This window comes from Schistocerca piceifrons, chromosome 4 (assembly GCF_021461385.2).
Source record: "Schistocerca piceifrons isolate TAMUIC-IGC-003096 chromosome 4, iqSchPice1.1, whole genome shotgun sequence".
Taxonomy (NCBI): Eukaryota; Metazoa; Arthropoda; class Insecta; order Orthoptera; family Acrididae; genus Schistocerca; species Schistocerca piceifrons.
The window spans coordinates 242,613,447-242,640,932 of NC_060141.1; the positions used below are offsets into that span (position 1 = coordinate 242,613,447).

General features: G+C 40.4%; 1 protein-coding gene across 1 annotated transcript in view; it reads right to left on the reverse strand.

Moving 5' to 3' along the window:
* Positions 1-1,480: 1,480 nt before the first annotated feature.
* The window catches only part of LOC124795519 (venom allergen 5-like), a 48,539-nt gene continuing 22,533 nt past the window's right edge, over positions 1,481-27,486 (reverse strand). Inside the window, exons 4-6 of the mRNA XM_047259588.1 lie at positions 23,568-23,649; positions 15,720-15,858; positions 1,481-1,884 (exon numbers count right to left, since the gene is read on the reverse strand). Of these exons, the coding sequence (XP_047115544.1) occupies positions 1,659-1,884; positions 15,720-15,858; positions 23,568-23,649 (447 nt within the window). The 3' untranslated portion in view covers positions 1,481-1,658. The remainder of the gene's footprint in view (positions 1,885-15,719; positions 15,859-23,567; positions 23,650-27,486) is intronic.

Consider the following 27,486-nt stretch of genomic DNA (forward strand, 5'->3'; position numbering starts at 1 on the left):
CATTAATTAACAGAAGTAAGATTACATGGGGTGACTGGATTCAGGATTACTTGGTAGGGAGAATGCAACATGTTATCTTGAATGGAGAGTCTTCAGCAAAAGTAAAAATACCTTCAGACATGCCCCAGCCAAGTTTTTTGGGATGCTTGTTGTTCATGTTGTAAGTTAATGACATTGCAAACAATATTAATAGTACTGTGATCTGAAACTTTTTGCAGAACAAGCAGTTATTTGCAAAGAAGTATTTTATGAAAAAAGCTGCACAAAATCCAGTCAGTTAGGGATAAGATTTCAAAGTGTTACTGAGATTGGTGACTTCCTTTAAATGTAGAGTAGTGTAAAACTGTGCACTTCAAAAAACACAGAAGAAGAGTATCCCATAACTAAGACATTAGTAAATAACAACTGAAATCAATTAACTCATAAAAATACCTGGGTGTAGCAATTTGTAGTGATATGAAGAGGAATGATCACATTGGCTCAGTCGTAGGAAAGGCACATAGCAGATTTCACTTAATGGAAAGATACTGGGAAAACCTGGTCTGTAGCCATATATGGAGGTGAAACATAGGTGACAAACAGTTACGACAAGAAGAGAATAGAAGCTTTCGAAATGCAGTGCTAAAGACCGCTGAAGATTAGATGAGTAGATCACATAACTAATGAGGAAGTACTGAATAGAATTGAAGGAGAAAAGAAATTTGTGCCACAACCTGATTATAGGAATGGATTGGTTGAGAGGATGTATTCAAAGACATTGGAGCAAAGTGTGTGTGGAGGGGGGGGGGGGGGGGGGGTGAAAATCATAGAGGGAGAGAAAAGATGAAAACAGTAAGCAGATTCAGAATTATGTAAGTTGCAGTAGTTATTCAAAGATGAAGAGGCTTGGACATGATAGAGCACTATGAAGAACACCATCAAACCAGTCTTCAAATTGGAGACTACAACAAACAGAACTGGGAAAATGCAGCCTAAAAAAATGCTTAGAAGTCACTTGTGCATCCCATCTTCGAAAGTTGATCAAATGTAGATGACTACTAGGGGATATTTGATGTATACAAATGGCAATAGATCTGCTTGAACCACCTAAGAATGTCACAGAAATAACAACAATGAGAGTTGGCAAGCATTCTATATAGACAGCAATGATCCCACAAAAGCCTACATACAAAACTTTGAGAATCAATATCAAGAGAAGAATCTAGAGATATTATTTATTCCCCTACATATCATTCCTGTAAAGACCATGATGACAAGATTAGAGAAATTACAGCATGCACAGGGGCATTTAAGCAGTTATTTCCTTCCGATGACCCAAATCTGACTGGAATGGGAAGAAACCTTAATATGTTTTACCGCACTAAGTATCGTCTGCTGTGTGATTCAAGGTAGTTTACATAGTATGTATATAGGTGTTGATGTAGATAATGAATCATTTAATTCAGAAGAGATATCCTCTTTTCTTCCAGTGCCATAAGGAGAGAAAGTTTTTTTTATTTTTTGCTTGCAAAGTTATACATTTATTGAACTGTTAACACTGACAGATCCACATCCATTTCATTACAGAATTAATTATGAAAACTAGCATGTATTTAACAACTGTAACACACATCATACCACATGGTAACTAATTTGTGTGTATATCTGGAAGAGATCAGCTAAGCACAAAGTGAGTTGTAAGTAGTATCGCATCCAGATGTACAAGCTGAGCAGCTTGTGCCATTGCTATAGACCTGCTGGCCGCCATAGTTTCCAGATGGGCCATAGTTACAGACATAATACTGATAATTCCTGTCACTTCTCCTAATAGCAGTGTAGCCACACCCAACATTATGTGTATTACCCCACACTACTTGGCTGTAGTGGCCATAACTGGTACCAAATCTGCAAGTAAATAGAACAGGATATTATTATACCAAATAGATGGAAGTATGTAAACATATGATGTGTAAAACACACACACACACACACACACAGAGAGAGAGAGAGAGAGAGAGAGAGAGAGAGAGAGAGAGAGAGAGAGAGAGGAGAGAGAGAGGGAGAGAGAGAGAGAGAGAGAGAGGATATTTCTGTAGATCTTGGAGCAAATATAGTTCCTGCTGTGTCCATGTGTTAAACTACTGCACAGCTAATATTGCTCCTGTAAAGAAATGTGCAGATGTTTCCTCCACGTTTTTGTTTAAGTGTTATAATAATAGCCTTATCATATAAACAGTAAATATAACATCATTGAAAAAGCGATTGCTGGTCAAATTACACTATCCAAATTACCATTTATTCTATCAAAAGGTAATTTCACTTGAGAAAACTTCAAAACTGTTGGCCAGTACTTACCTTCAAAAAGTGCATTTCAAAGTACAACAAGCTATTGTTTCTTTTAAAACTATTCATTGCTTTTTTTAGAAAGGAGAGGTAGGATAGAAGGGCGTGAGATACATATTACAAGATAAGAGGGACTCGCCTGACAGTAGGTATATAATGTTTTTTACTGAAGTGTGTATAATATTTCATTGTCTTGTATTGTCTACTAAAATGTTGTATGTAGCAAAAAGTGGGGTGAAACACTGAGTGCATTACAAGTATTCATCACATCATGAACAGCAAGTGAGAGAACAATGCAGCACTCAAAGTGAGGCCATCCAGTGCTCTGCACTGCTGTCAAGTGATTAAATATTTCATTCACCCTCACAAACTGAGAATATCCTCTACAACTGTAGTTTGTTGCTTGTTTTGCTGTAGGGTGCACAAACAACTAGGGTCATACATGCCCATGTCAGAACCATAGATCCGAAGATGAAAAAGGAGTTAAAAATGACTACACATTAAGCCCAGTTGATGGAAGGAAAGAGAGCTAAAAACATAGACTTGGAGAAAGGCCCATAAAATATTCCATAGAGACAGCAGAGGTGCTGCACTGAAGATTAAATGTCCTTCACCATATTGCTACAACGGATAAAAAGTAAAACATGGTCGACAGCCCAGATGTCGTTCGTTAAAAGGCCAATAACTCAGACGGCAGACATAAATGAGAATGTAAGTGGTTAAAAAAAGGGCATTCCATCAGGAAATGGCGAACTGTCAACAGCTGAGGACAGTGAGCACAAAGTGGTGGGGGATCACCACTTAACAAATGGTGATGGCTATAAAACAATGCCCAATATGTAAGTGGGCTAAAATGATCTCCTCATGGTGAGAGGGCCAAGAGAAGGTCGATGAAGCCACTGGAAGAGGTTTAATTCCCCAAAGCTTGTTTCCTTGAAGGGAAGACCAGCGGTGATGCCAGAGTGACACCATCTGCTGACAGGGGGCAACACAGAGATCATCTGAGGGAATAGAAGAACTAGTGACAGAGGTTCAAGAATTGCAGCTGTGACAGCAACATCAGTGGCCTCATTGCCCATCAGACCAGCGTGACCAGGGATCCACATAAATATCAGTGTTTCCATCAAGAGTTAGCAAGTGAAAGCTTTCTTGGAGCCACTGCATTGAGGGATGGACAGTGTACAGTACACAGAGGCTCTAAAGGGCACTGAGAGAGTCAGAGTAAATGGCACAGTTTAAAATCCTTTGTCACCGGATGTACTGTATGGCCTGATACAGGGTGAAGAGCTCCGCTTTAAGTACTGAGCAGTGTTCTGGAATCTGATACTAAAAGCATCAGTGCCAATGACAAAGGCATACCCAACACCATGGTTAGTCTGGGAGCCATCAGTGTACACAGAAACACTATCAAAAAGTTCCATGTGAAGGTCGAGAAACTTACAATAATAGAGTGGATCTCAAGTAGTGTCCTTAGGAACTGAGTGAAGTCCAATGTGAACACAGGCTGATGCAAGAAGCCAAGGTGGTGAGGGTTCAACCTTTGGGAAAGTGTAAATTAACGTGAAATTAAACCCCTGGAATAGTAGCCAAAAATGTACTCCAGGAGGTAACAGAGAGAATGGACATGCCCCATACTGGCAATCAAAGGTGGCATCAAAGAAGGAGGCATAGGATGGGTGGCCAGGCATGGCAGACAAATGGCATGCATATTTGCTGAGGAGAAAATCATGGCCGTGTGACAGCGTTAGTTCGGCAGCTTCTGCATACAGACTCTCAACCAGGATAGTGTAAAACACACCAGTGGCCAAACAGATGGCACGATGGTGGATTGTACTGAGGTGGGGTAAGATGGACAGATGTCCAGATGCATAAACGGAGCACTCATAGTCAAAGGACCAGTACAAATGGAAGAGGGTGGACCAATCCACTCACTAGGAAGTACCGCTGAGGACATCTAGGACATTGAGGGGCTGGGTGCAGTGGACAGTCAGGTAAGACATGTAGGAAGACCAAGAAAGTTTTCTATCGTGAATGAGCCCTAGGAATTTTGTAGTTTCAACAAATGGAAGATTAACAGGCCCAAGATTAAAAATGGTGGAAGAAACCAATTGCGCCACCAGAAATTCATACAAATGGTTTGGTCAGTGGAAAAGCAAAGGCCATTACAGATGCTCCATGAGCAAAGATGATCGAGACAATGCAGCAGACGCCACTCAAGGAGACAAGGCCGTGGAGGACTGCAAAAGATGGCAAAATCGTCAACGAAAAGGGAGCCGGAGATGCCTGGTGGGAGACAGGCCATAATTGGGTTAATGGTGATAGCAGAGGATGACATTCAGGACAGAACCCCGAGGCACACTGTTTTCCTGGATAAAGGTGTCCAATAAGGCAGAACCCAGACGTACCTTGAAAACTCAGTCTTTTAAAAATTCCTGAAGGATATGGTGCACACAGCCTTGGGAGCCCCATGTGTAGAGAGTACAGAGGATATCAGGCCTCCAGCAAGTGTTGTAGGCTTCCTCCAAATCCAAAAACATGGGCACAGTCTGGTATTTCCACAGAAGACCATTCATGACACGGGTTGACAAAGTGACAAGATGGTTAACTGCAGGACAGCGTGTTCAAAATCCACATTGTGCAGTGGTTAGTAAATTGCAAGACTCGAACCACCATACTAGCCTTGTATGAATCACGTGTTCCATTACCTTTCACACATAGCTGGTGAGAGAAATGGGGCAGTAGCTAGAAGGAAGGTGTTTGTCCTCACTGGGCTTAGGTATGGGTACGACAGTGGTTTCGCGCCAGCGTCTGGTAAATGTGCCTTCTGCCCAAATGCGATAGCACATATGAAAGAGAAAGTGTTTGTCCATGTCAGCAAGATCTGAATGTGAACACTGTCTGACCCTGAAGCGGAGGCTCAGGATGAAGTGAAAGCATGATCTGGTCCCTCATAGTAAAGGTGGCATTGTAGCACTCACGATTCTGAGGAGAGAAAGTTATCACCCAAGTCTCCTCCACTCATTTGCGATGGAAAAAGGCAGGGTGATAATGGGAGGAGCTCAAAATCTCCACAAAATAGCGGCCCAAGGTGTTGAAGATAGCAATAGGGTCCACGATGACATCACCTGCTATGGTCAGGCTGGAAATTGGGGAATGGACCTGCCACAGAGAGCCATCGAAGGTTAGCCCACATGCTGGAAGAGAGAGTGGAACTGTTTATAATGAATGCAGGTTGCCATCGTATGATGATGGTTAAAATGCAGAATGCACATTTACATGTGTGCATTATGTCACATCATGCCTTAGTCTACCGAGAGACCAGGACACGGTGGAGTAAAGATGAAGTGCAAGGAATGGAACATTCTGCAGAAGTAAGGATAATATTGGTTATGTGGTCTACCTGGTCGTCACAATTGGGAAATGTCATTTGTTGAAGGTTACCAGGGAGGTGTAAACCCTCCAGTCGACCTTGGAAACCTGCGTTTTAGGTGTGCACATAGGAGGGTAGGAGTCAGCAAACGAACAGCACACGGGAAATGGTCACTCAAGTACGTGTCAGAGAGAATGAACCACTCGAGACAATGGACAAGCTGGGCAGTGCATAAGGAGAGGTCCCAGTGTGAACAGGTGTGGGTGGAGTCTGAAAGGAATGTGGGTGCTCCTCTGTTAAGGCAGCTGAGGTTAAGTTAATTGAGAAGGTCAGCCTAGAGGGCTCCTCTTGAACAGGTTGTGGAAGAACCCCTAATGGGATGGTGTGCATTAAAGTCACCGAGCAGCAGAAAGGGGTGAGGGAGTTGCCTAATAAGCTAGAGGAAGCCTGCCCTGGTGACACCTAATGACAGAGGGATGTGAACGGTACAAAGGGAAAAGGTGAAGTGAGGAAGGAAATTGCAGACTGCTACAGCTTGAAGTTGGGTAGTCAGGGAGATGGGTTGACTATGAACGTCATCCTGGATGAGCAGCATGACTCTCCCATGAGATGGAATGTCATCCTCATGAGGAAGATCAAAGCAGACTGGAAAGAAATGCGAGAGATCAAAGCTGCCGTGACGACGCAATTTTGTTTCCTAGAGGCAGAGAACATGTAGATACTGTGATTCCAAGAGCAGCTGTAGTTCTTCTTTTTTGGATTTAAGACCACAAATGTTCCTTTGGAGGAAAGTCATGAAGAGGAAAGGGGAGGAGGCAAAAACTGAAGGAGTGTCACCTCAGCAGCTGCAGAACACCATCCTTCGAAGACTCACTGCTTCTGGTAGCACAGAAGGTGGATCTTCTTTTTTGGATTTAAGACCACAAATGTTCCTTTGGAGTAAAGTCATGATGAGGAAAGGGGAGGAGGCAAAAAATGAAGGAGTGTCACCTCAGCAGCTGCAGAACACCATCCTTCGAAGACTCACTGTTTCTGGTAGCACAGAAGGTGGAGGATCCTGCTCTCTAAGATCTCCAAAGGCATCAGCATTCTGCCTCTGTCAATCTGCAGAGTCCAAGACAGAAAAATGGTTGGTGGTGCGCACTGGCGACATGGAGGTTGTCCAGGTGAGGGTATCACATGGTGACACCAATGAAGAACATCTCTGAGTCAATGAAGGAGAGCACCATTTGCCTCTATTTGATTTCTTGGAGCCTTTGCAGGTGGCAGATAACAGTTCAGATGTTTGTTGGCTGGAGGGACATAAGAAGCCATTGCGGGCATATTCCTTCTGACCTTTCCGGCCAACTGGTGGTGTAGCAGGTAACTTTGTCCCATGAGGCTAAAGTTGGTGGCTTGTTGATCAGCTGGAGGAGGAGACTGGCTCTGAGCACTAGGGGACTTAACATCTGAGGTCATCAGTCCCCTAGAACTTAGAACTACTTAAACCTAACTAACCTAAGGACATCACGCACATCCATGCCTGAGGCAGTATTCGAATCTGTGACCGTAGTGGTCGCGCGGTTCCAGACTGAAGCGCCTAGAACCACTCGGCCACACCAGCCAGCAAGGAGGAGGAGACAGGGATGCTTTGAGATCGCATGTCTGCGTGGCCATGCCCTTCATGGAGCGAAATGTAGCAAGAACAGTACTGTAAGTGTCAGATGGTAAAATGCAGGATTTTGGACTAGCCAACAGCCTTCAAGCAACAGGGTAAGGCACCTTTTTCTTCATCTGGATCTCCTGGATGGCCTGCTCTGGTTTCAGGTAGAGGCTGCATGGTCGCCATTTCAATTGATGCAGTGGGAAGAAAGAGGCAGACAGTCACCCAGCATTCCTACAACAGGTTATACATTTGGGCAGATGCCAACAGGACATTCAACTGTGATTGTAATGATGACACTGGTAGCAGTGCATCGGGTTCAGAACGTACATTTGGACTGTGATAATTTCATAGCCTGCTTTAATCTTGGATAGAAGCGCTACTTTCTCTACTGAGAACGTAGGAAAAGAGTATGTGTGGGCACTAAGGATGCATCTACCTTTTTCACCACCCAATGGATTGCAACGATGCCATGATAAGAGACATACATTTTGATTTCTGCTCAGTCAGACCCAACGATCAGACTAGTGTAAATAACACCATGTGAAGAATTCAGCACATGATGGTCCTCAACACGAACAAGATAACTGTGGAGCAGCAAAGCTGCAAGCAGTTGTTGTACTTGAAAATCAGAGGTAATCTCCAAAAGTAAAGTGCCATTGCACAAACGAGAGCAGGATTTCACCGGGCCTGCAACTGTATCAACACCTTTTGTGAATAGCAAATAGATTTACCCCTTTGCAAAGGACTAAATGTCTTCAGTACACGAAACCATGAGGAACCATGGTGCAACTGGGATGGTCTTTGAATCATTAGCCTCATTTCGTTTCCATTTAGTAGACGGCAGATGTAGACTGCAAAGAAGAGTATTGGCTCATTGTGAGAGAATCCTCCATGATTGTCAGCATCTCCAATGGTGCACTCTTTCCAACTAGGGATCCTCTCAGAGGGGGACACTTGGCTTTACCGAGCGAGATGGCGCAGTGGTTAGACACTGGACCCGCATTCGGGAGGACGACGGTTCAATCCCGCGGCCGGCCATCCTGATTTAGGTTTTTCATGATTTCCCTAAATCGCTCCAGGCAAATGCCAGGATGGTTCCTTTGTAAGGGCACGGCCAACTTCCTTCCCCATCCTTCCCTAACTGGATGAGACTGATGACCTCGCTGTTTGGTCTCTTCCCCAAAAACAACCAACCAACACTTGGCTTAGGTGATTGTTCATACCTCAGGTCACATCATCCAAACACCTGGCAGAGGGATCAATTGGCAACTTTGGAAGGTAACAGCTCGGCAGTCACCCCTTCCTGGGCCTGGCCTGTACCGGAGGGGGGAGGGGGGGGGGGGAAATGGGGGGGGGGTGGTACATGTAAACCCTACTTGTTAACCTGGGGCTGGTAATTATGCATTACCCAGTCACCTGTTCCATGTCATACATGCGGACCGACCTTCAGGAGCACACAGGGAGTAAGAAGAAAAGGAGGAACCTCAAACACTGAAGTGGAGGAAGACTCAGAGAAGGGGAGCGAAGAAAGAGAAGAGGAATGGAAAACAGTGGAGACACTGTTTTGACATCAGGCTACTGAAAATGCTGAACACATACACAAAAACATCCCAGACAGGTTCCCCAAGGGAGGGGAAAAAAGAATAGCAAGAGGATAGACATGCAGCAATGGAGGGAAATGATCCTGCAAAGACTGAGACCCCGTGGTAGCCAATCATGAACCTGTCAAAGAGTGGTGGGCCCCCTGGGGGGTCTATAAGGGTGGCATATGACAGGAAGTTAAACTGCATTCCCAAGGTTCTCTCTGGAGCAGTCTGCTTCTTTGGCTGTTGAGGAAGTCTGATGACAAAAAACATGCAGCTAAATTTTTAATAGTTAACTACAATCCGACAACTGATAATCTACATCAGTTTTGACCATATTTGATGTTCTGTACCACAACTAAATTTTCAACAATGTTTTTATGGTGCCAGACTTATACTTTCTTCAGAAATTCCTCCACAGCAAATTATCCCCTACCCTGCAGTATGCTGTATATGTGTAAAACTACAGCAAAAAATTCAAAAGAAAATTTAAAACATATTGTATTAACCACTCCTACAAACTATATGTTTGTATGGAATAAAGACCAAAGATTTCTGTTATTTACAAGACAAATAGATCTCTATTCTCACGAAAAATAGATAACTATTTCTTTTTTTAGGAATATCCATGTACTCATGTAAATATTAAGCAATAAATAGGATGCAAATAGCAACTCTCTTTTGCACTTAGCAGTTTTTTTGATAATTTTACTACGTTACATTCATCCTGTGTGTATATGATGTAAAGCAGTGTTATGATACATTATAGTTAATACAGTGTAGAGAATTAGATTGTAGCTCCTGTTTTTCTGTGTTAATAATTTCCTTCACTTGCTAGGGAATCACCTCCATAGTGGTATCTATGTAACATACTAAATCAGTGAAGTAATGAACAATAGTTTCTGATAACTTGTTTCTTTGAAGCAAATAAATCTTTGAATACATTCAGTTCTCAATCATAATTTTATTCCAGATTTTGTTATGTTTATGTCTGTACTACAGACAATACTCCATTTTATGCAATGGGTTTGTTACTACAATATAATTTACTTTTCATTCTTTATTAACATTGCCTCATGTTGCCTTGTTCCAGATCAATAATACTCTGATTCAAAAAATGCTGCATAGTTGGATATAAAAATAAATTACTGAATGAAGACAATACAAGACTAACAAATTGAGAATGAATGCATACTGGAGAAGTTGGAAATTTGTGGGAAGGTCTTAGGGGTCTAAAAATGCATACTTGGACAAGGATCTCCAATAAGGACTCCTGTCAAACAGAATAACAAAAAAATTCTGTGAATAGTGTAGCAACTGGTAACCAAACAGAAATTCACATTTTCTAGCTTTCAGACTGAGAGATTAATACTCTCTCTAAACAAAGGGTTCAAGTGCGCAAGACTATTCAGAAATTAAGTTTAAATTTCGCCAAGATTGCTTATAATCCAGCTTAAGGAACAGACAGCAGGACAAAATGGAACACATCAATCGTTAAATATTAATAAATTCTGCCACAGTTGCCAATATGGTCACTTAGAACAGATACTGTCAGCTCTGTAGCTCATATGTACAGTTTAATAGTAATGGGCAGGAGTCTCACAAGATACAAACTACATCCACATCTTCATTTACATCTGCATATTACTCCATAAGCCACCACACCACATGTGGAGGTGGGTACCTCGTACCACTACTAGCCATTCTTTTTCCTGTTCCACTCAAGAATTGAGTGAGGCAAAAATAACTGTTATATGCCTCCATATGATTATATTCTCCTCACAGTCCTTATGCAAAATGTACATTGGTGGCAGTAAAATCATTCGGCAGTCAGACACCGATGTCAGTTCTCTAAATTTTCTCAGTACTGTTTTGTGGAAAGAACATTTTCTTCTCTCCAGAGATCCCTATTTGAGACCATAAAGCATCCTTGTAATACTCACATGTAGATCGAATCTACCGGAAACAAATCTGTCGCCATACCTATAAATTGCTTCAATGTCTACGTTTAATCTGACCTGGGGGGGGGGGGGGGATCCAAAACACTCAATCAGTATTCAAGAATGGGTTGCACTAACGTTCTTTAAGTGGTCTTTCATACATTAGCTACAGTTTCCTAAAATTCTCCTAATAAACCTTAGCTGAAACTTCATCTTCCCTACTACTGACCTTATGTGGTCATTCTATTTCTGCTCTGCATTGTTATGCCTAGATATTTAATTGATGTGGCTCTATCAAGCAGCACACCACTAATACTGTATTTGAGCTTTAGAGGACTCTTCTTTTTTTTCCAACCGTATTAACTTACATTTCCCTATAGCAAGCTGCCATTCATCATACAAAATACAAATTCCATCTGTCATCCTGCATCCTCCTACAGTCTGTCAACAGTGACGCTTCCCCATACACCACAGTGTCATCAGCAAAGTGTAGCAGCCTGCTGCTCACCCTGTCCATCAGATTATTTACATACATTAAGAACAAGAGAGGTCTTACACAGTGGAGCAGTGTCTGAATGCTTAAATATTTGTAGCCTTCTTTTTCATGGTGCCTGTCAGTGACTCATTGCCTTCCCTTTGTGGTGAATAGCAGTCTGGTCTTTCCATGTTGTTATTCCATCATGGACCTTTCATTATTTGTGTTTATGTCTTCCATCACTTGTTAGTTGATGACCACCATGATGAGAGCTATGGAGCAAAGTGAATAAGTGAACTAATAAACAATATTTCTCCCTAACTTGTTTTTAAGCAAGTAAATCTGTGAATACACTCAGCTCTAAATCAGAATTCTCTCTCAATTTTTCTAAAGTTCAGAATTTTACTTTTTTAGTCTTTGTGAACATCACTTAATATTCCATTGTCACTTAACTATGACTCTTTGATTAAAACAATCCTGGGCAGTCAGGCATGCAAATAAATAATTGAATGAAAACGATACAAAATTTACATGTGTCCTAATGGGACAGAGAACTCCAATAAGAACTAGAATCAGAATATTTAAAAAAAGTTCTGTGAGTTGTGTAGTAGCTGCCAAACAAACAGAAATTCACACAGTCTGGTTTTCAGAATGAGAGGTTCTTATCTATTTCAAGAAATGGTTTAGCTGAATAAGACTATTTAGAATTTGAGTTTCAGTTACATCCAGATCACTTATAAACCAGTTTAAGAATGAGACAGCAGGACAAAATGATAGATATCAGTTACTAAATTTTAAGAAATTCTGCCCCAGTTGTCAATGTGGCCTTCTAGAACAAATACCGTCAATTCTGTAGCTCATACGTACAATTTTACAGTAATGGGCAGGAGTGTCACAAGACACAAATGAAATTTATGCCTACACATGTTACTTCACAAGCCACCATGTAGTGTATGGTGGAGGGTAGCTTGTACCACTGCAAGTCATTCCCTTTCCTGTTCCACTTGTTAATGGAGCAAGGCCAAAACGAATGTCTATATGCCTCTGTATGAACCTTAATTTCTCTTTTATAGTCCTTATGCAAAATGTACATTGCCAGCAGCAGAATCATTCTACAGTCAGTCACAAAGGCTGGATCTCTAAATATTGTCAATAGTGAGTCACGAAAAGAATGTCATCTTTCTTCCATCTAAGATCACAAAGCACCTCTGTAATACTGATCAAACCTACCAGTAACAAATTTAGCAGCACAACTCTGAATTGCTTTGATGTGTTCCTTTAATCTGGCCTTGTGAGGATCCGAAATATTCAAGCAGCACCTGGGAATGGATTGCACTACTTGTTCTGTATGCGATCTCCTGTGTAGATGAACAACGGTTGCCTAAAACTCTCCCAACTAAGCTGATCACTTGCCTGCCCTAATAATGACCTTACATGCTCATTCCATTTCATATTGCTGTTACTCCTAGATATTTAGTCAAAGTGACTATGCCAGGCAGTGCCTCACTAATACTGTATTTGAACATTACAGGATTGTTTTTTCATCTGTATTTCTACACTTGCACTGGGTGAGAGATCCACTATAAATGCAAGCTAAGTAAGAGGCCAATGATGTGCTCCCCATGAAATCAAACTCGGATTCCATCCACATCTGATGACTTTATTTTCAGATCTCTCACTTGTTTCTCAACACCAGGGATGCTTATCTCTATGTCCTCCACACAGGACTCTGTGTGATGGTCAAATGATTGGATGTCTGTATGAGGGTCCTACGTGACTCATTTTTTTAAATGAGAAATTTGCAACTTCAGATTTCGTTTTGCTGCTTTCTACTGCCACACCATATTTGTTGAGGACTGACTGAACAGAAGTGTGAACTGACTGAACTTAGTGGTTTTTGGAGAGGACCAGAATTTTCTTGCGTTTTTGGCAAGATGTTTCATATAGGTATGATACTGGAAGTTGTATGCTTCGTGCATCATTCTTTCTATAGGCATTCACTCTTCAACAGAGAATGTGACAATCTCTGTTTTCTCAGCATTTTCTGAATTCTGTTATGAAAGCACAGGTGTCTTTTTCATCCTTAATACACTTACTCATAATTTACTTCTCCAGATCATGATTTACAAACAATTTAAACTTTGCCCATAATCCCTCTGCATCCTTAACACAGCAACTAAATGATGTCTGCTTATTGTCTAAGTAGGATACTAACAACTGCTTATCTGCCCTTTCCAGCAAAAAAGCTCTCCTAGCCTTCTTGAGGGATTTATTAACCTTAGAAACCATTGCCACTATGATAACATTTTGATCACTAATCCCTGTCTCTACACAGACACTGTTGATAAGGTCAGTCAGGTCTGTCCATAGCTCCAGGTCTAAAATATTTCCATTGTATGGGGCTTGTCTAACTACCTGCTTAAGATAGTTTTTGGAAAATGTATTCAGTACTATGTCACAAGACTGTCTGTCTATAGCACTTGCAATGAACCCATAGATGTCCCAGGTTATAATTTGTAGGTTAAAGTTGCATAATTAGGGTACTTCTGTGTTACTGAGAGCAAACTTTTTTAAAATGTTTCTGCAACTGTTACAGCAGAATGAGGTGGCCAGTAAAAGAATTGGATTATTAACTAGAATTCACCTAGACCTGTTAGTTTTGTACATATTACTTTGCAGTCAGACTTAATTTGAGCCATTTTTGACAAAATATTTAAATTGGATAGACAAAAAATTTACTCAGCAAGCAGTGGCACAACATGCATATAAAAGAGGGTTGTAATTAGGCAAGCTTCTGGAGCCAGTGGCTCCTTCTTTAGGCAGAACGGTTGAAGGGTAAGAAAGGGGGGTGAAGGAAATGGACTGGAGAGGTCTAGGAAAAGGGGTGGATTTCAGGAAAGTCACCCAGAACTACAGGTCAGGGGAGGCTTACTGCACAGGATGAGAAGGAAAGACTGATTGTTGGGAACTGTGTTGGATGAGACTTAAAAACCTGAGAGCTTAAAGGTGGATGATAGGGTAATATGCAAGACAGAGATTACTGCTTAAGCATCGTGCATGAGTTAATAAGACTGAAAAGCTAGGTGCATTGTACATAACAGAGGTGGAAAGGGTGTTAGTGAAAAATTGATGGGTAAGACAATTAAAGATGTAGAAAAATAAAATGGAGTGAAGAAAAGAGTAGATACTGTGAAGAAATGCTGAGACAGAAGACTTTAACGAAAATTAAGGACAGGTGGGTGGTGAGAACCAAGGAAATGTTGTAGCACTAGTTCTCAACTGCAGAATTCTGAGAAACTGGTGTCTGGGGAAAGAATCCAGATGGTGCGTGTGGTAAGGCAGGCACTGAGGTCACAATTGTCATGTTGTAGAGCATGCTCTGCATCAGGACATTGCATGTTGCCAGTACACATCCTCTGCCTATGCTCATTCATCCTAATTGATAATTTGGTGGTAGTCATGCCGATGTAAAAGGCTGAATAGTGTTTACATAACAACTGGTATATGACACGGGTTGTTTCACAAGTGGCTCTGCCTTTGATAGTATATGCTTTGCCAATTACAGGGCTGACCGATTAATACATTTCAGACCTGGATAATACTGAGTCGCCAGTGGTGTGCTCTGAAGCTGTTTTTTGGAGGGATCAGCATTACCAGGATTGGATGTGATGGACCTGGATATCTGCTTTTGAGTTAGACTGCTGGGATAAATACGCACAGTGAGGCTGAGGTGAGAATGGTGGTGTATTGCTGTAAAGAATCTGCATCCAAACAAATATCTTTGCCTCAAATGTCAAGGCTGTATGGCGGGGAAGGTTTGACGTGGAAAGAATGGCAACTATCAAAATGTGCTGTTTGTTGGTAGGTTTAATGTGGACGGAAGTGTGTAGCTGGCCTTTGGTGACAATGGGGTCAACATCCTTGATAGACACAATATTTTTGTCCATTGCAATGAATATCCCACTCTCCTATGGAGTCTAACCCATCTTTTCAATATACATTCCACACTTTGTGTTTTGAGCTTCACTAAACTCATGGTTCTGAGTACAAATTGACCTTGACAACTTTCCTGGATTGTCATAGCTCAGTCACTGCAAAAAGTGAATTTGATAAACATTTAGAATTAGATATTTAGACATCCTTGATAGAAACAACAATTCAAAATGAATATGAAACATAAGGTTAAGAGATTCCATGTATGTTAATGAGGCAAAAAGTAGACATAACTTTGAAGAAAAAGGAATAGAATTATGCTAATCAGGATATGAATCCATGCTGCTTTTACTCTTCTGACCTCAGTGTGTAAATGATCTTCTAGGAAATACATATATCAAACATGCCTTATCAATGTGTATATTATACCAGTGTGGATTAGCACACTTACGTATAATTGTTGACATTATTTTTGTTGAAGTCGTTAACTTCATTATACCAAGACTGCACAGTATTATTCCACTGAGCTCCTTGTAGTGGTCCTGTAGTCCAAGACTGATATGCATTTTGGCCTACAGCAGAAAATCGGGCTGAAACAATATAAAAGGTTATTATTACAGAAGTCGTATGGTGCAACTGGGGCAAGAACATAAACAACAGACGAGCTACTATCTGACATGAGAAACAGGATTAACAACATAATTTTATTACTCCAGTTTAGTGGAAAAACATAAAGACCATATTTTACTCAACAGTCAGTGTTTCTAATGTCCTTTATTTTATCATTTTTTAATGCATCTTGATTCATTCTCAGGTGTTTCAGCTGTCAGTTAACATTTTTGTCTGCTACTGCTAAACAGACTTGGTGTTCAAGCAATACAGCGTGTTACTAACTTTATTATTGATTATTGTCTTCTCTTTTAGTTTTATTATGACTTAATTGGTATTTTAGAAACGTAAGTAATGAGCAAAATCTTGCGTTGCCCATTAAAAAAATTACAGATGACACTCTATGATGACAATGAGTTTATTCATTCACAGCTCTGACCTGAACAAGGAGAAATCTTACCTTACAACATTGATAATTAAATGAACGTGTACCAACAGCCAGAGATGCAGACATTCTTTGAAAGTAACAGTGGTAGCATTTGACACATGGAAGAAAACATGTGTGTATGTGTTGGGGAGGGGATAAAGGGAAGGGGAGGGGGAATGAAGTGTGGATGAGTTCATGTGTGTGAGCGAGAGAGGAGGGATTGGGGGTAGGCAGTGCATGGAGAAATCTGTAGAAAGGCATTGATAGAAGACGGGACATATGCGATGCATACTCGACTAGCTGGATTTGTAACAAATGGAATTCAAGAAGGTAACGACTATAAAAGTCCAAAAGCCTAATTTACAGGATGTATTACTGTCTTCAATTAGAAAAAATTGCCATTCAATTAAAATATTCTTCTAGTTAAAGGACTTCGTCATACAAAACAGTGCTGAGATGAAATAGTTGGCAGTTATGTGGAAAATGAAATTTTCTTGGTAATAAATTTGCAAATGAAGCATCTGACATGAAAAAACTTGCAGGAATTTATCGTGCAATTGTATCTCAAAACTGTAGCTTTTCTTATAAAATTACCATTAAAAATGTTTTTGAGTTGAATGTTAATGCAATGTAGCTACTGGGTTGATATCAGCATTTTTTTAAATATTTGAATAATAAACAATCTGACAATGTTACTTTATTTTATCTTTGCTACATACTTTTTAATGAAAAATAGAACCATATACTATCAAGCAGGAAACTAGAAATTCCCAGACATTCAAAAACAAAGTACAAGGGTTTATTATAAGTCAAGCCTTCTACAATCTATAAAAAGGTTTGTAGTCTGAGAGCATAAATTTGGTTAACACATATTCTAATACAGGCCTACATGTTCTTAAATTTTCCTACATATAAACAGCTTACATAAAATCAGTAAAGTTATATAAATGCTGCCGGCCTGTGTGGCCGAGCGGTTCTAGGCGCTACAGTCTGGAACAGCGCGACCGCTACGGTCGCAGTTTCGGATCCTGCCTCGGGCATGGATGTGTGTGATGTCCTTAGGTTAGTTAGGTTTAAGTAGTTCTAAGTTCTAGGGGACTAATGACCTCAGATGTTAAGTCCCATAGTGCTCAGGGCCATTTGAACCATATAAATGCTTAGTATGACGATATGGATAAAACAGGAACTGAGTAGTTGACTGTAAGGACACCCATTGGTGTGTGCATGTGTTACTCCGTCCACTAGTTCTTTGCAAGAAAGTAAGGACAAAGAACATATGCATTGCTTTTGTTTGCGGCAACAGGCAGAAGACGTGCCTTGTTGGTGCTGTATATGTTTCGTGTGCCGATCTGAGGTTCTATATTCGCATGTTTTACTGTACGCATCGCTTCTGAATAATCTTTAAATCTTTCATTGACTGTATCAATACCCCTTTGTATTGTGATGTATAATGAAATTTCAAACACTTGCGAGTGCCGCAATATACCTGTACTGTTAATTGTAGGCTCAGACATAATTGCGCTCTCCTAAAATTTTTGAGAACAGTAGTCCTTTACTCATTCAAACCAATCTTTCTCTAATTTCATTGTATAATTACATGAGAAATAGGGGTTTTGATAGTTTTCGAACACTTAAAAACTATATTTTCGAAAGTTACCGTTACAGTGTTTTGGATACGTAACTTACTATGTAGCAAATCAACCTTCGTGATTCACAGCTACTGTCAAAAAATACGTCACCCCTGAATTCCATTGTATGTCACCGCAAATAAACATATTTGAGAATTTTCGGAAGCTACCACTGTCCTTTGCATAGTATAAGAGTAATTTGTAGTAAATCGGCTTTTGTGATTTAGTTACTGTGGTAGATATTCTAACATAATATTGTATTACATCTAGTTTCCCCGTAAAGAGGAGTAGCCCCATATATTATCTACTCTTATTGTAAATTAACTCTGTTTTTGTGTTTGCTAACAAATACAATTAACTCTAAAATTTTAGAAAACTATTAATTTTTACCAGAGGTTTTTGTGTTGCCTTAATAGAAATCTCGTTTTGTGTATTTGATTCAACTTGCACAGGGAATTAGCAGCTTTTTAGCTCAATACATTAAAAGATAATCAGCAGGCTTAATTTAAAGTTATTTTTTTCACTGCCATGTAATACATCGCTGAGTTAGCATCTCATGGAATCGGACGTACCGGTACTGCCGGTGGTCTGCGTCTTCCCAACACAATATTCCGACATCGTAACTCGGCGTCTTCGTCAATTGTTTCCTGCGACTGGCCAATAAGCTGGCCGTGTACCGTATTTATGTGTCTGGTATTCCCTACGCCGTCCGTGCCCGCTGCGACCGTTTCTGGCGGTGCTATTTATCTCTAGGCGTTCCTTCTTCGATCCGTTCTAGGTGCACGGCCGCTTGGCGTGTTCCCAGCACTTTCAACACCCTGCAGACGTTTTTTATGCTGTTGGCGACCGCTCCGGCTTTCTATCACGCCTCTGTCACTCCTTGGCTTGTAGATTCGGTGCGCCCCTATAAGGTGCGCTTCCTGCCGAATCAGGCTGCTTTGGGAATTGTATATTCTGTCTGTGCATGCCGCAGCAACCTCTTGCGGTGGTGGTCGCCGTCTGGAGTTCTGTACTGTGTCTGCTTCTAGGATGTATGGTGCCTGAGGTTTCAGGTGGCTGATGTTGTTTCCTCTCTTGTCCACGACCGCCACAATTGTCTCCCAAGGAGGTAGTAGCCGCCTGGCGCTCCATAAGAGATTCGATCCCTTTAATTACGTCCCTGGTTGTCTGAGGTTCGTTGCCAGAGCAGGGAACTTTTTTCTGTTATTTCTTTAGCAATTATAAAGCGGGATTCCACACCATACTGAGCTTATATCCTGCTTCCCAGTCGATGCGGTTCTCTGTCATCTTGATTTCAATAGATTCAGTAATCACACTACCCCCGGTTCTCTGTCATCTTGATTTCAATAGATTCAGTAAACACACTACCCCAAAATCTGGAGTCTGAGCCAGGATCCTTGTTTTATCATAATGCCTGGCGTGTTCAAATTCCAGGCAATGTTCTGATACTGCTGATTTAGTGGCCTGTCATAGCCTGATATGCCTTTGGTGTTTTTTACATCTTATTTCACCTCTTATGGTGGTCTGACCGATGCAAGACATACCACATTCACATGGTATATGGTAGATAGCAGGTTTTTAACCCCAGATTGACTTTTACCATTTCAAGGACTGCCCTGATCTTGTTTGGTTGGAAAAGACTGGGTGAGTCCTTGACATCTGAACTCGAGACACCCCAACATTAAGTCCCATTCCTAGATGTCCTGGTGAAAAGGAAGACAGGCGGCACATTAAGCCACAGTGTGTATAGGAAACCAACAAACACCGACAAATATCTAGAGGCTTAAAGTAGCTACCATCTGACGCAGAAAAATGGGGTACTGAAAACACTTGTACACTGAGCCAAGACTTTGTCCAAGTCTGACAACCTGAAAGTGGGATCCTGAAAAAACACAAAATTAACTAATGTAGGATGTACTCTAAGAAAGAAGAGGGTGAATCTACAAGGACAATGAGTGAGATGCTGCATGTTCTCCACAGGACTCAAAGCACTCTGGCCAAGAGTCAGTGCCTGGGAGGGACTGATTTACAGGTAATCAAAGGACACCTACCAGTGAATGTCAAATCACCAGACCAGACTGAATCTTTCCAGCTGTTCTGTAACAAGCAGGAAAGGGATTAACTAGATTCCTGTGTAGACAGTTTAGGGTCAACCTAATAGAAAGAATTACTTGTAATGCCGGGAGAACAGTGAGAGTTTTTATGATTCTGAAGCCAGGGAGAATTGGTCATATCGTGGCTTAGGATATGAGACCAATCATCTGTCCTTCTTTCTTCTAACAACAGTAGAAAAACTGGTTCATGTACTCACTAGGGAAAAGGTGTTAGTTGAAGTTCTTCTACATTTAAGGCAACACATACAATCAGCTATACAAATTATGTGATACAGCACTTTACTGATTTGCTTGGAAGTTGGGAAAAACTACACTTTCTGGAAATTGCTCTCTTCATCTTGCTCGATTTCAAGGAGAATTTTGGCAATACAACCTAAGAATACTAGGTTAGAGCTGCAGAAGAACATGGTACCGATACCACCATATGCAGGTAGGTGAAGACCATGCTGAGCAGAAGAAAGATAGAAGCCACCATGATGACTCAGAAAATGGTGATCAACACCATCATAGGGAATCTGTAAGATGGGATTTAGTCCCACTACTGTTGAATCTAGTAGTGCTTTTTCAAACTACGTTGGTAGTGTTAGAACAATAGCACAATGTGCAGTGAACAACGTGCACAGCTGGTGCAGGAAACAAGATTTAAGGGTCAGTCCCAAGAAAACTGTTATAGTACCATTTACAAGGTTCACATGGCTCTGAGCACTATGGGATTTAACATTTGAGGTCATCAGTCCCCTAGACTTAGAACTACGTATACCAACTAACATAAGGACATCATACACATCCATGCCCAAAGTGGGATTCGAACCTGCGACCGTAGCAGCAGCGTGGTTCCAGACTGAAGTGCCTAGAGCTGCTCGGCCACAGCAGCCAGCCATTTACAAGGATTACAAGGAAGCACATCCAGTACACAGACTGGACTCTCAGGCTTCTTGACAAAACTCTACCAGTAGAAAGAGTAGTGAAATATGTAGACATAGCCATGGATTGAAACTATCGTAGACCCCTCGCATAAGGAATATACGTTCCAAGGTAAAAGGCACTCTTATGAGCCCTAGAAGGGTCGTTAAACCTGGGGCAAAAACCCATGAGTGGTGGATACACACCTCTGCAATAAGAGCTATTGTAATTTGTGGGGCTACAATATGGTGGAATAAAGTAGAGCAGAAGGTGGCTACTAAGGAGCTCTGCAAGGTGCAGAGACTGACCAGCTTAGCCATAACAAGAGGAATTGGCAGCATGCCCACTGCTGGGGTGGAGACCATGCTGGACACACTTTAATATTTTTTGTGGGATCTGAAATTTAAAAACCTCTCTCACACCGGCCTGATTTAGCTTCACTGATCAGGATAGTAAAACACATGCGTATATTAAGGGAATTTTCATTCACAAAGCAGGCTTATCACATTCACACAGTTCAATACTGTTGTATCCTGATTAAATTGAGCTTAACTTAAATTCCATAAGGCAGTGAAGCAATTTCGAAGTCTCGGTGCGACGAAAATCGTCAGTCGATCTCTTGAAAACATTTGTAATAATTATTAACTTTCGGTGATCACATGGGGAAGACCAGAGATCTGCTGGTAAGACCGTGTTAGCCCATTTATTGAAAGTAATAAACTGGATATCTTGAGCATACAAAATGGCAGGTTCGTCCAGTGTAAATCAGACGTTCCCCACTGATCCCGTGCAACACAGCGTAATAAGCAGGCACTGTCAATGATAATCAGTTAAATAATGCGCGAATACACTTACTTTAGTTTAGTTCATGTATTAAATTCCTTCTCGTACAGAATCTCATCAAGATGGCGACTAGCTCAACAATACATACATATACATCTTCCTTCTTTCACGGCTAATCGTCAAGATCTGAATCCTTCTTTTCATAAGAGAAAACATAGATAGCAGAGAAGCTATTCCATAGAGTAAATGCACGCTCCAAGGAGTAATAGGTCTTGAAACTACTTTGCATTGATAATCATCGTATGTTAAAGTTTAGGAATCAGTAAGATAAGAAGACATATTTCGAGATATGTACTAAGTTATATAATTTATAAAAATTTCTGAAAATATCGCGGAGAGACCGCTGCAAGAGACATTACAACACCCTCATTACACCTCTGGGTTACAATGGAGAAAGTAGCAGTGGCATACAGAATAGAAACTGGAAACAACTGGATACCTTTAGGATATCCAGAATCCCACGCCATTATAGTGCATGTGATAGATATAGGTTGTTGTGGAAATGTCAGCTGATCACACAATACTTTCCAGCTTCTTCAATAAACCTCCAGTGTAACAGTTGGAAGTGGAGAGCAGGGAAAGAACAAACCACAACATCACTGAGGAGACGTAGGATGGTTTACTGATGGGTCAACAACAGATGTAGGTAGCGAGGCTGTGGTGTGTGGGGAACAAACTCGTCTATAAAGAGCACTTTCTGTGGGGAAGCTGACCACAGTATTCCAGGGGAGGATACCTCCTATCAGAGAGTGCATAGAGGAGAGTTTGCGTAGGTGCTGCGAGGATCATAGCATCTGTATTTATTCAGACAGCCAAGCAGCACTGAAACCTTTATCAGGCCCTGCAACAAGATAAAAGACTGTAGGAGAATGCCATGATGTCCTTGTGAAACTATGGGATAACAACAAGGTAAACCTGCCATGGGACCATGGTCACTTGATAACTAGCAAGAATGAACAAGATAACAGGTTGGCCAGGACACGTGTGAAGACACCATTTATTGGACCAGAACCTGTCCTAACCATCACTAAGACAATGCTAAAATCAAAACTACATAGCTGGTTTAGTAGTCAGTATGTAGAATATTGGGCTAAGATCCAAAAACAAAAACATGGCAAACTTATAATGCCAAGACCATCTTTCAAGAGAAGTTCTGTAACCCTGAAGAGGATACAGATTAAAATCATGTTATTATTAATGACTGGCCATGGGAACCTTAAGAAACACCTACACATGATGGGTGTAAAGAATGAAGCCCCTAAGCATAGACTAAGTGGTGAGAAGGATGAAGCCACGGCACACCTAATCTTCCAGTGCAAAGCATTGGGGGTAAAAGACACAGAATATTTGGGTTATTAAGTTTTGAAGAAATCTTCTCTAATAAGGAACTAGGAAAGAGTCTCTACTACTATTTAATGTTACTAGTTGGCTTTATTACAATCACTGTGAGTGCAACTGCTCAATAAATTAAGTTTCGGTGCAGGAAATAGTGGGCTAAGACCTCTGTTGTTTTTGTCTCTTGTGCCAATCTGCTCCTGGCACATAACACATTTCTTTGCAGACAATGGTTTTGGTATTTGTTAAACAAATATAGGGTTTGTGTTTTAACTTAATACCATAACTAGACTTATATTCCAAACCAGACATATATTGCATACAATGTTGTTGAGCATACTGCACAAATCATGTATGTGTATCGTCATACTTGAGACCAATAATAATAAATAAAATTAAATATACAGCCTTCCAGTGCCTGAGCTTATATTTATACTTACACACACGTCTGCATGTATCATGACCAGAAGTACACTGATCAGCCCACTGCTGAGCAACAGTTGCCAGTTCAGTGTCCCATACCTGAAAGTAAGGTTTTCAATTACAGTATACTATTAACTATTGTTGCCAAACTCTGCATGTATATAGTCTATAATATGCTTGTTAGGAAAATTGTGAAGCTACAGCCATGATATACAGGGTGAGTCACTAACTATTGACACCTAGAATATCTCCGAAAGTATGACAGTAGCTGAAAAGTTTGTGTGACAAATGTTGCATGGGACAATGGGGGCCATAATATGACGTTGGTTTTTTTGTTTCTAGGTGGGGTTGCATCAGAGATATGAAGGTCAACTTTGTTTTTTTTTTTTTTTTTTTTTTAAATGGGACGCTATAGTTTGATACTTTCTGATAGCAGCTATCGAGACGAATCCAATGATGTGTAACAGTAAGGTCTTTGAAGGTCAATGAAGGTCAGAAAGCTGGCATGAACGTTCATTTACAGAAGGTGTACAAAGTGATGATCATAGGTATCAATGAAGTGCTGCAATCTTCTTATCATGGATTGAGTGGTATTCCTTATCACTTCAGCACTTATCGAAGCACATGTCTGACAGTTCTCTCTCGTATATCGTGCAAATAGTAAATATTCGCAGAATATGGCGTATCCATCTAACATGCTATTCACATGTGAACACCATTTGACAGTTTCACAAAACAACACAAATAAGAACAGTAAGACTAGAATCGTCAAATCAAGCGGATTTGAATGATGTATTCCTTCGAAGAACAAGTCGATATGCTTCTCATTTGTGGAGAATGCCAATGAAATTCAGTGAGACCTAGAGACTTATACGCTGAAAGGTATCCTGAGCGTGCTCACCCTACACGTCGTACACTTAAATATGTGTATGATAAATTGAGAACAACTGGATCTTTTATGCATTGGAAACATATCTGGCAAAGGAGTTACTAACGAGGAAACGGAAATTGGTACTCTTACCACTGTGGTTTGAGATCGTTGTGTTAGTTCATGCCAGATCACAAGGGAATCTGGCATGAGCCAGACTAGTGTTGCTCGTGTTCCGCATCGCCATAAATATCGTTCTTACCATTTCAATCTCCACCAAGAATTAACTGGTACGTATTGTATGTGTCGCATTGAATTTTGTTGATGGGCTCAACCTCAGATTCAGAGGGATGACACATTTATGAATTTTATTTTATTTATTGATGAGGCTACATTCACAAACCACGGAAATGTTAATTTTCATAACATGCATTATTGGGTAACTGAAAATCTATGCTGGCTGTGGCAAGTTGAACATCAAAACCTATGGTTAGTGAATGTACGGTGTGGGATTCTGGAGGACAGAATTATAGGACCCTATTTCATCAAAGCAAATCTTAATGGTAGAAAGTACACCACATTTGTGCAAGAAACATTAGGTCTGTTATTGGAAGAAATACCTTTAAGAACAGGGAACAGAATGGAGTGTCAACATGAAGGGTGTCCAGCACATTTTTCGCTTATGGCTAGAAACGAGTTGCAGAGGCAATTACCAAACCACTGGATTAGACGCAGAGATGTGTCATGGACGGATCATTCACCAGACTTGACGCCTCTGGATTTTTTCTTGTGGAGATTCGTAAAAGACATTGTTTATAAAGACGTTCCAACTACAACTAATGATATGTGAGAGAGAATTGTCAGAGCATGTGCTTTGATAAGTGTCGATGTGATAAGGAATACCACTTAATCCATGATAAGAAGATTGCAAAACTGCATTGATACCAATGGTCATCACTTCAAACAACTTCTGTAAATGGACATTCATGCCACCTTTGTGACCTTCGTTGACCTTCAAAGACATTACTGTTACACATCATTGGATTCATCTCAATAGCTACTATCAAAAAATTAGTACCAAACTATAGCATCCCATCTAGCCACAAAAAACCAATGTCATATTATGGCCCCCGTTGTCCCATGCAACCTTTGTCCCACAAACTTTTCAGTTCCTATCATACTTTCGGAATTATTCTTGGTGCCAATAGTTAGACTCACTCTGTATAACATAGCACATAATCACTTAATATGTCCACACCCTAAGCAATAAAACAGATAAATTCTCTGATTCTGGAATATACAAAATACATGTAAAAGCTGCTCAAGCTACTACAAAGGCAAACTGGTAGGAATTTTCAAATTAGATACAGTGAACTTCGAACTGTTACACATATAACCAATTTACAAAATCAACAATAGCAACATACATAAAAAATACTGGAGACCCTTTTGGATGCATATAAGAGTATTGTAACATACTCCACCACTTCCACAAACCTCACACAATGAATTTAATGGAGGAGCTCAAAACTTTTGTATACCACAAAAAGCAAGGATGAAACGTCCCCTTAGAACAATTGTACAGGACTGTGCTTAAACTGATACACAATATTTTTTTAGCGCAACGCAATCTGACTTTCAAAAAAATCCCTACAAAAGAATGTCCCTGACTAACATTAACCTATGCGTTTCACAAATCGCTTACCTCACAAAAATCTTGGTTACTCGAACTACTGCAATACAGCAGGCGCCACTACTGCCAGCTAAATATAAGATTCAAACTACGGAAGGCACTAAGTACTGATAGGGATAGTTAGCAAATGAAAGATATTAATAGAGAACAAACAATGTATTTACCTTAATAGTCATAATATATATAGCAGTTCATGACAAATTACAAAACTCCGCCATCTCTCTCCCCACATCCACCACTGCTGGCGGCTCACCTCCAACTGCCCAACGCTACGCGCTGTTCACATCCAGCTGCCGCTGCCCAACACTACAATGGCAGACAACAATGCAAACTAGCCACAGACTGCACACAGCACAGCCAGTGATTCTCATACAGAGCGTTATTGGCGTTACCAATAAGAAAACCTAAACAGCCTACTTACAAGGAGAAAAAATTCTCAATGACAAACTAGATAATGAATCAGTTAATTTCTTCAAATATTTCTCCTGCATATGATACCTGTAAAATTTTCGTAAATATGTACACTGCATCATTAGAGAAAAAAAGTAATCCATAATTTAGTAGTCAGCAGTAGCAAAAATACACTTAATAATTTACAACCCTACTTATGTACACAATGCAATCCAATAATATTGTAACAACTCTGACTGTGTACAAACTCTTTGTGAAGCCATGGTGTCATAGTATCTTTGTAACATGTTTTGTTAACAAACAGTGTAAGTGATGATTTGTGTGCATGCAATATTCTATATAGTGGAGGAGGCACAATACCTGTAAGTAGTCAAGCAAAAGTACCATTTCCATCATTAGTGTTTAAAAACACTCACTGATTCATTTTGTCCAATCTCCTATTTGCAGTCTAATTTCAAAAAGACACAAGAGAGGTAGAAAATCACACATGGAAACATCACAATACATATTCATGTAAACAAATGTACAAGTACCCTTTAAAATGAGAATAAATTCTTGAAATGCATTGCGCTAAATGTCAAAAAATATTTAAATCATAAAGGTGAACTAATGTAACCAATGTGCAAATGAAAACATACCTTCTCAGCGGTTGTGAAAAAGTGTAGATAACTGCTAGTAAAGGCAGACAAATAATATACCATGTGATACCATGAGTGGAGGAACACGTATGAGGTGTCAAAGTGTAACTTATCTAGTGTTTTTATCTCAGAAAAATTAGAGAGTGAAAATTTTTTTTTTTTTGTAGAAAGGAGGAAACTTTAGCAGAGAAAACTATGAGGGAACTTGAAGCAGAAGCTGTAGCTCAGAACTGCAGTGAGACCACAGTCAGACAGCAGGTGATGTCAGCTCCTGTGTCATGAGACCACGAATGCCAAAATCAAGTCAAAATCCACCATATCAGCCA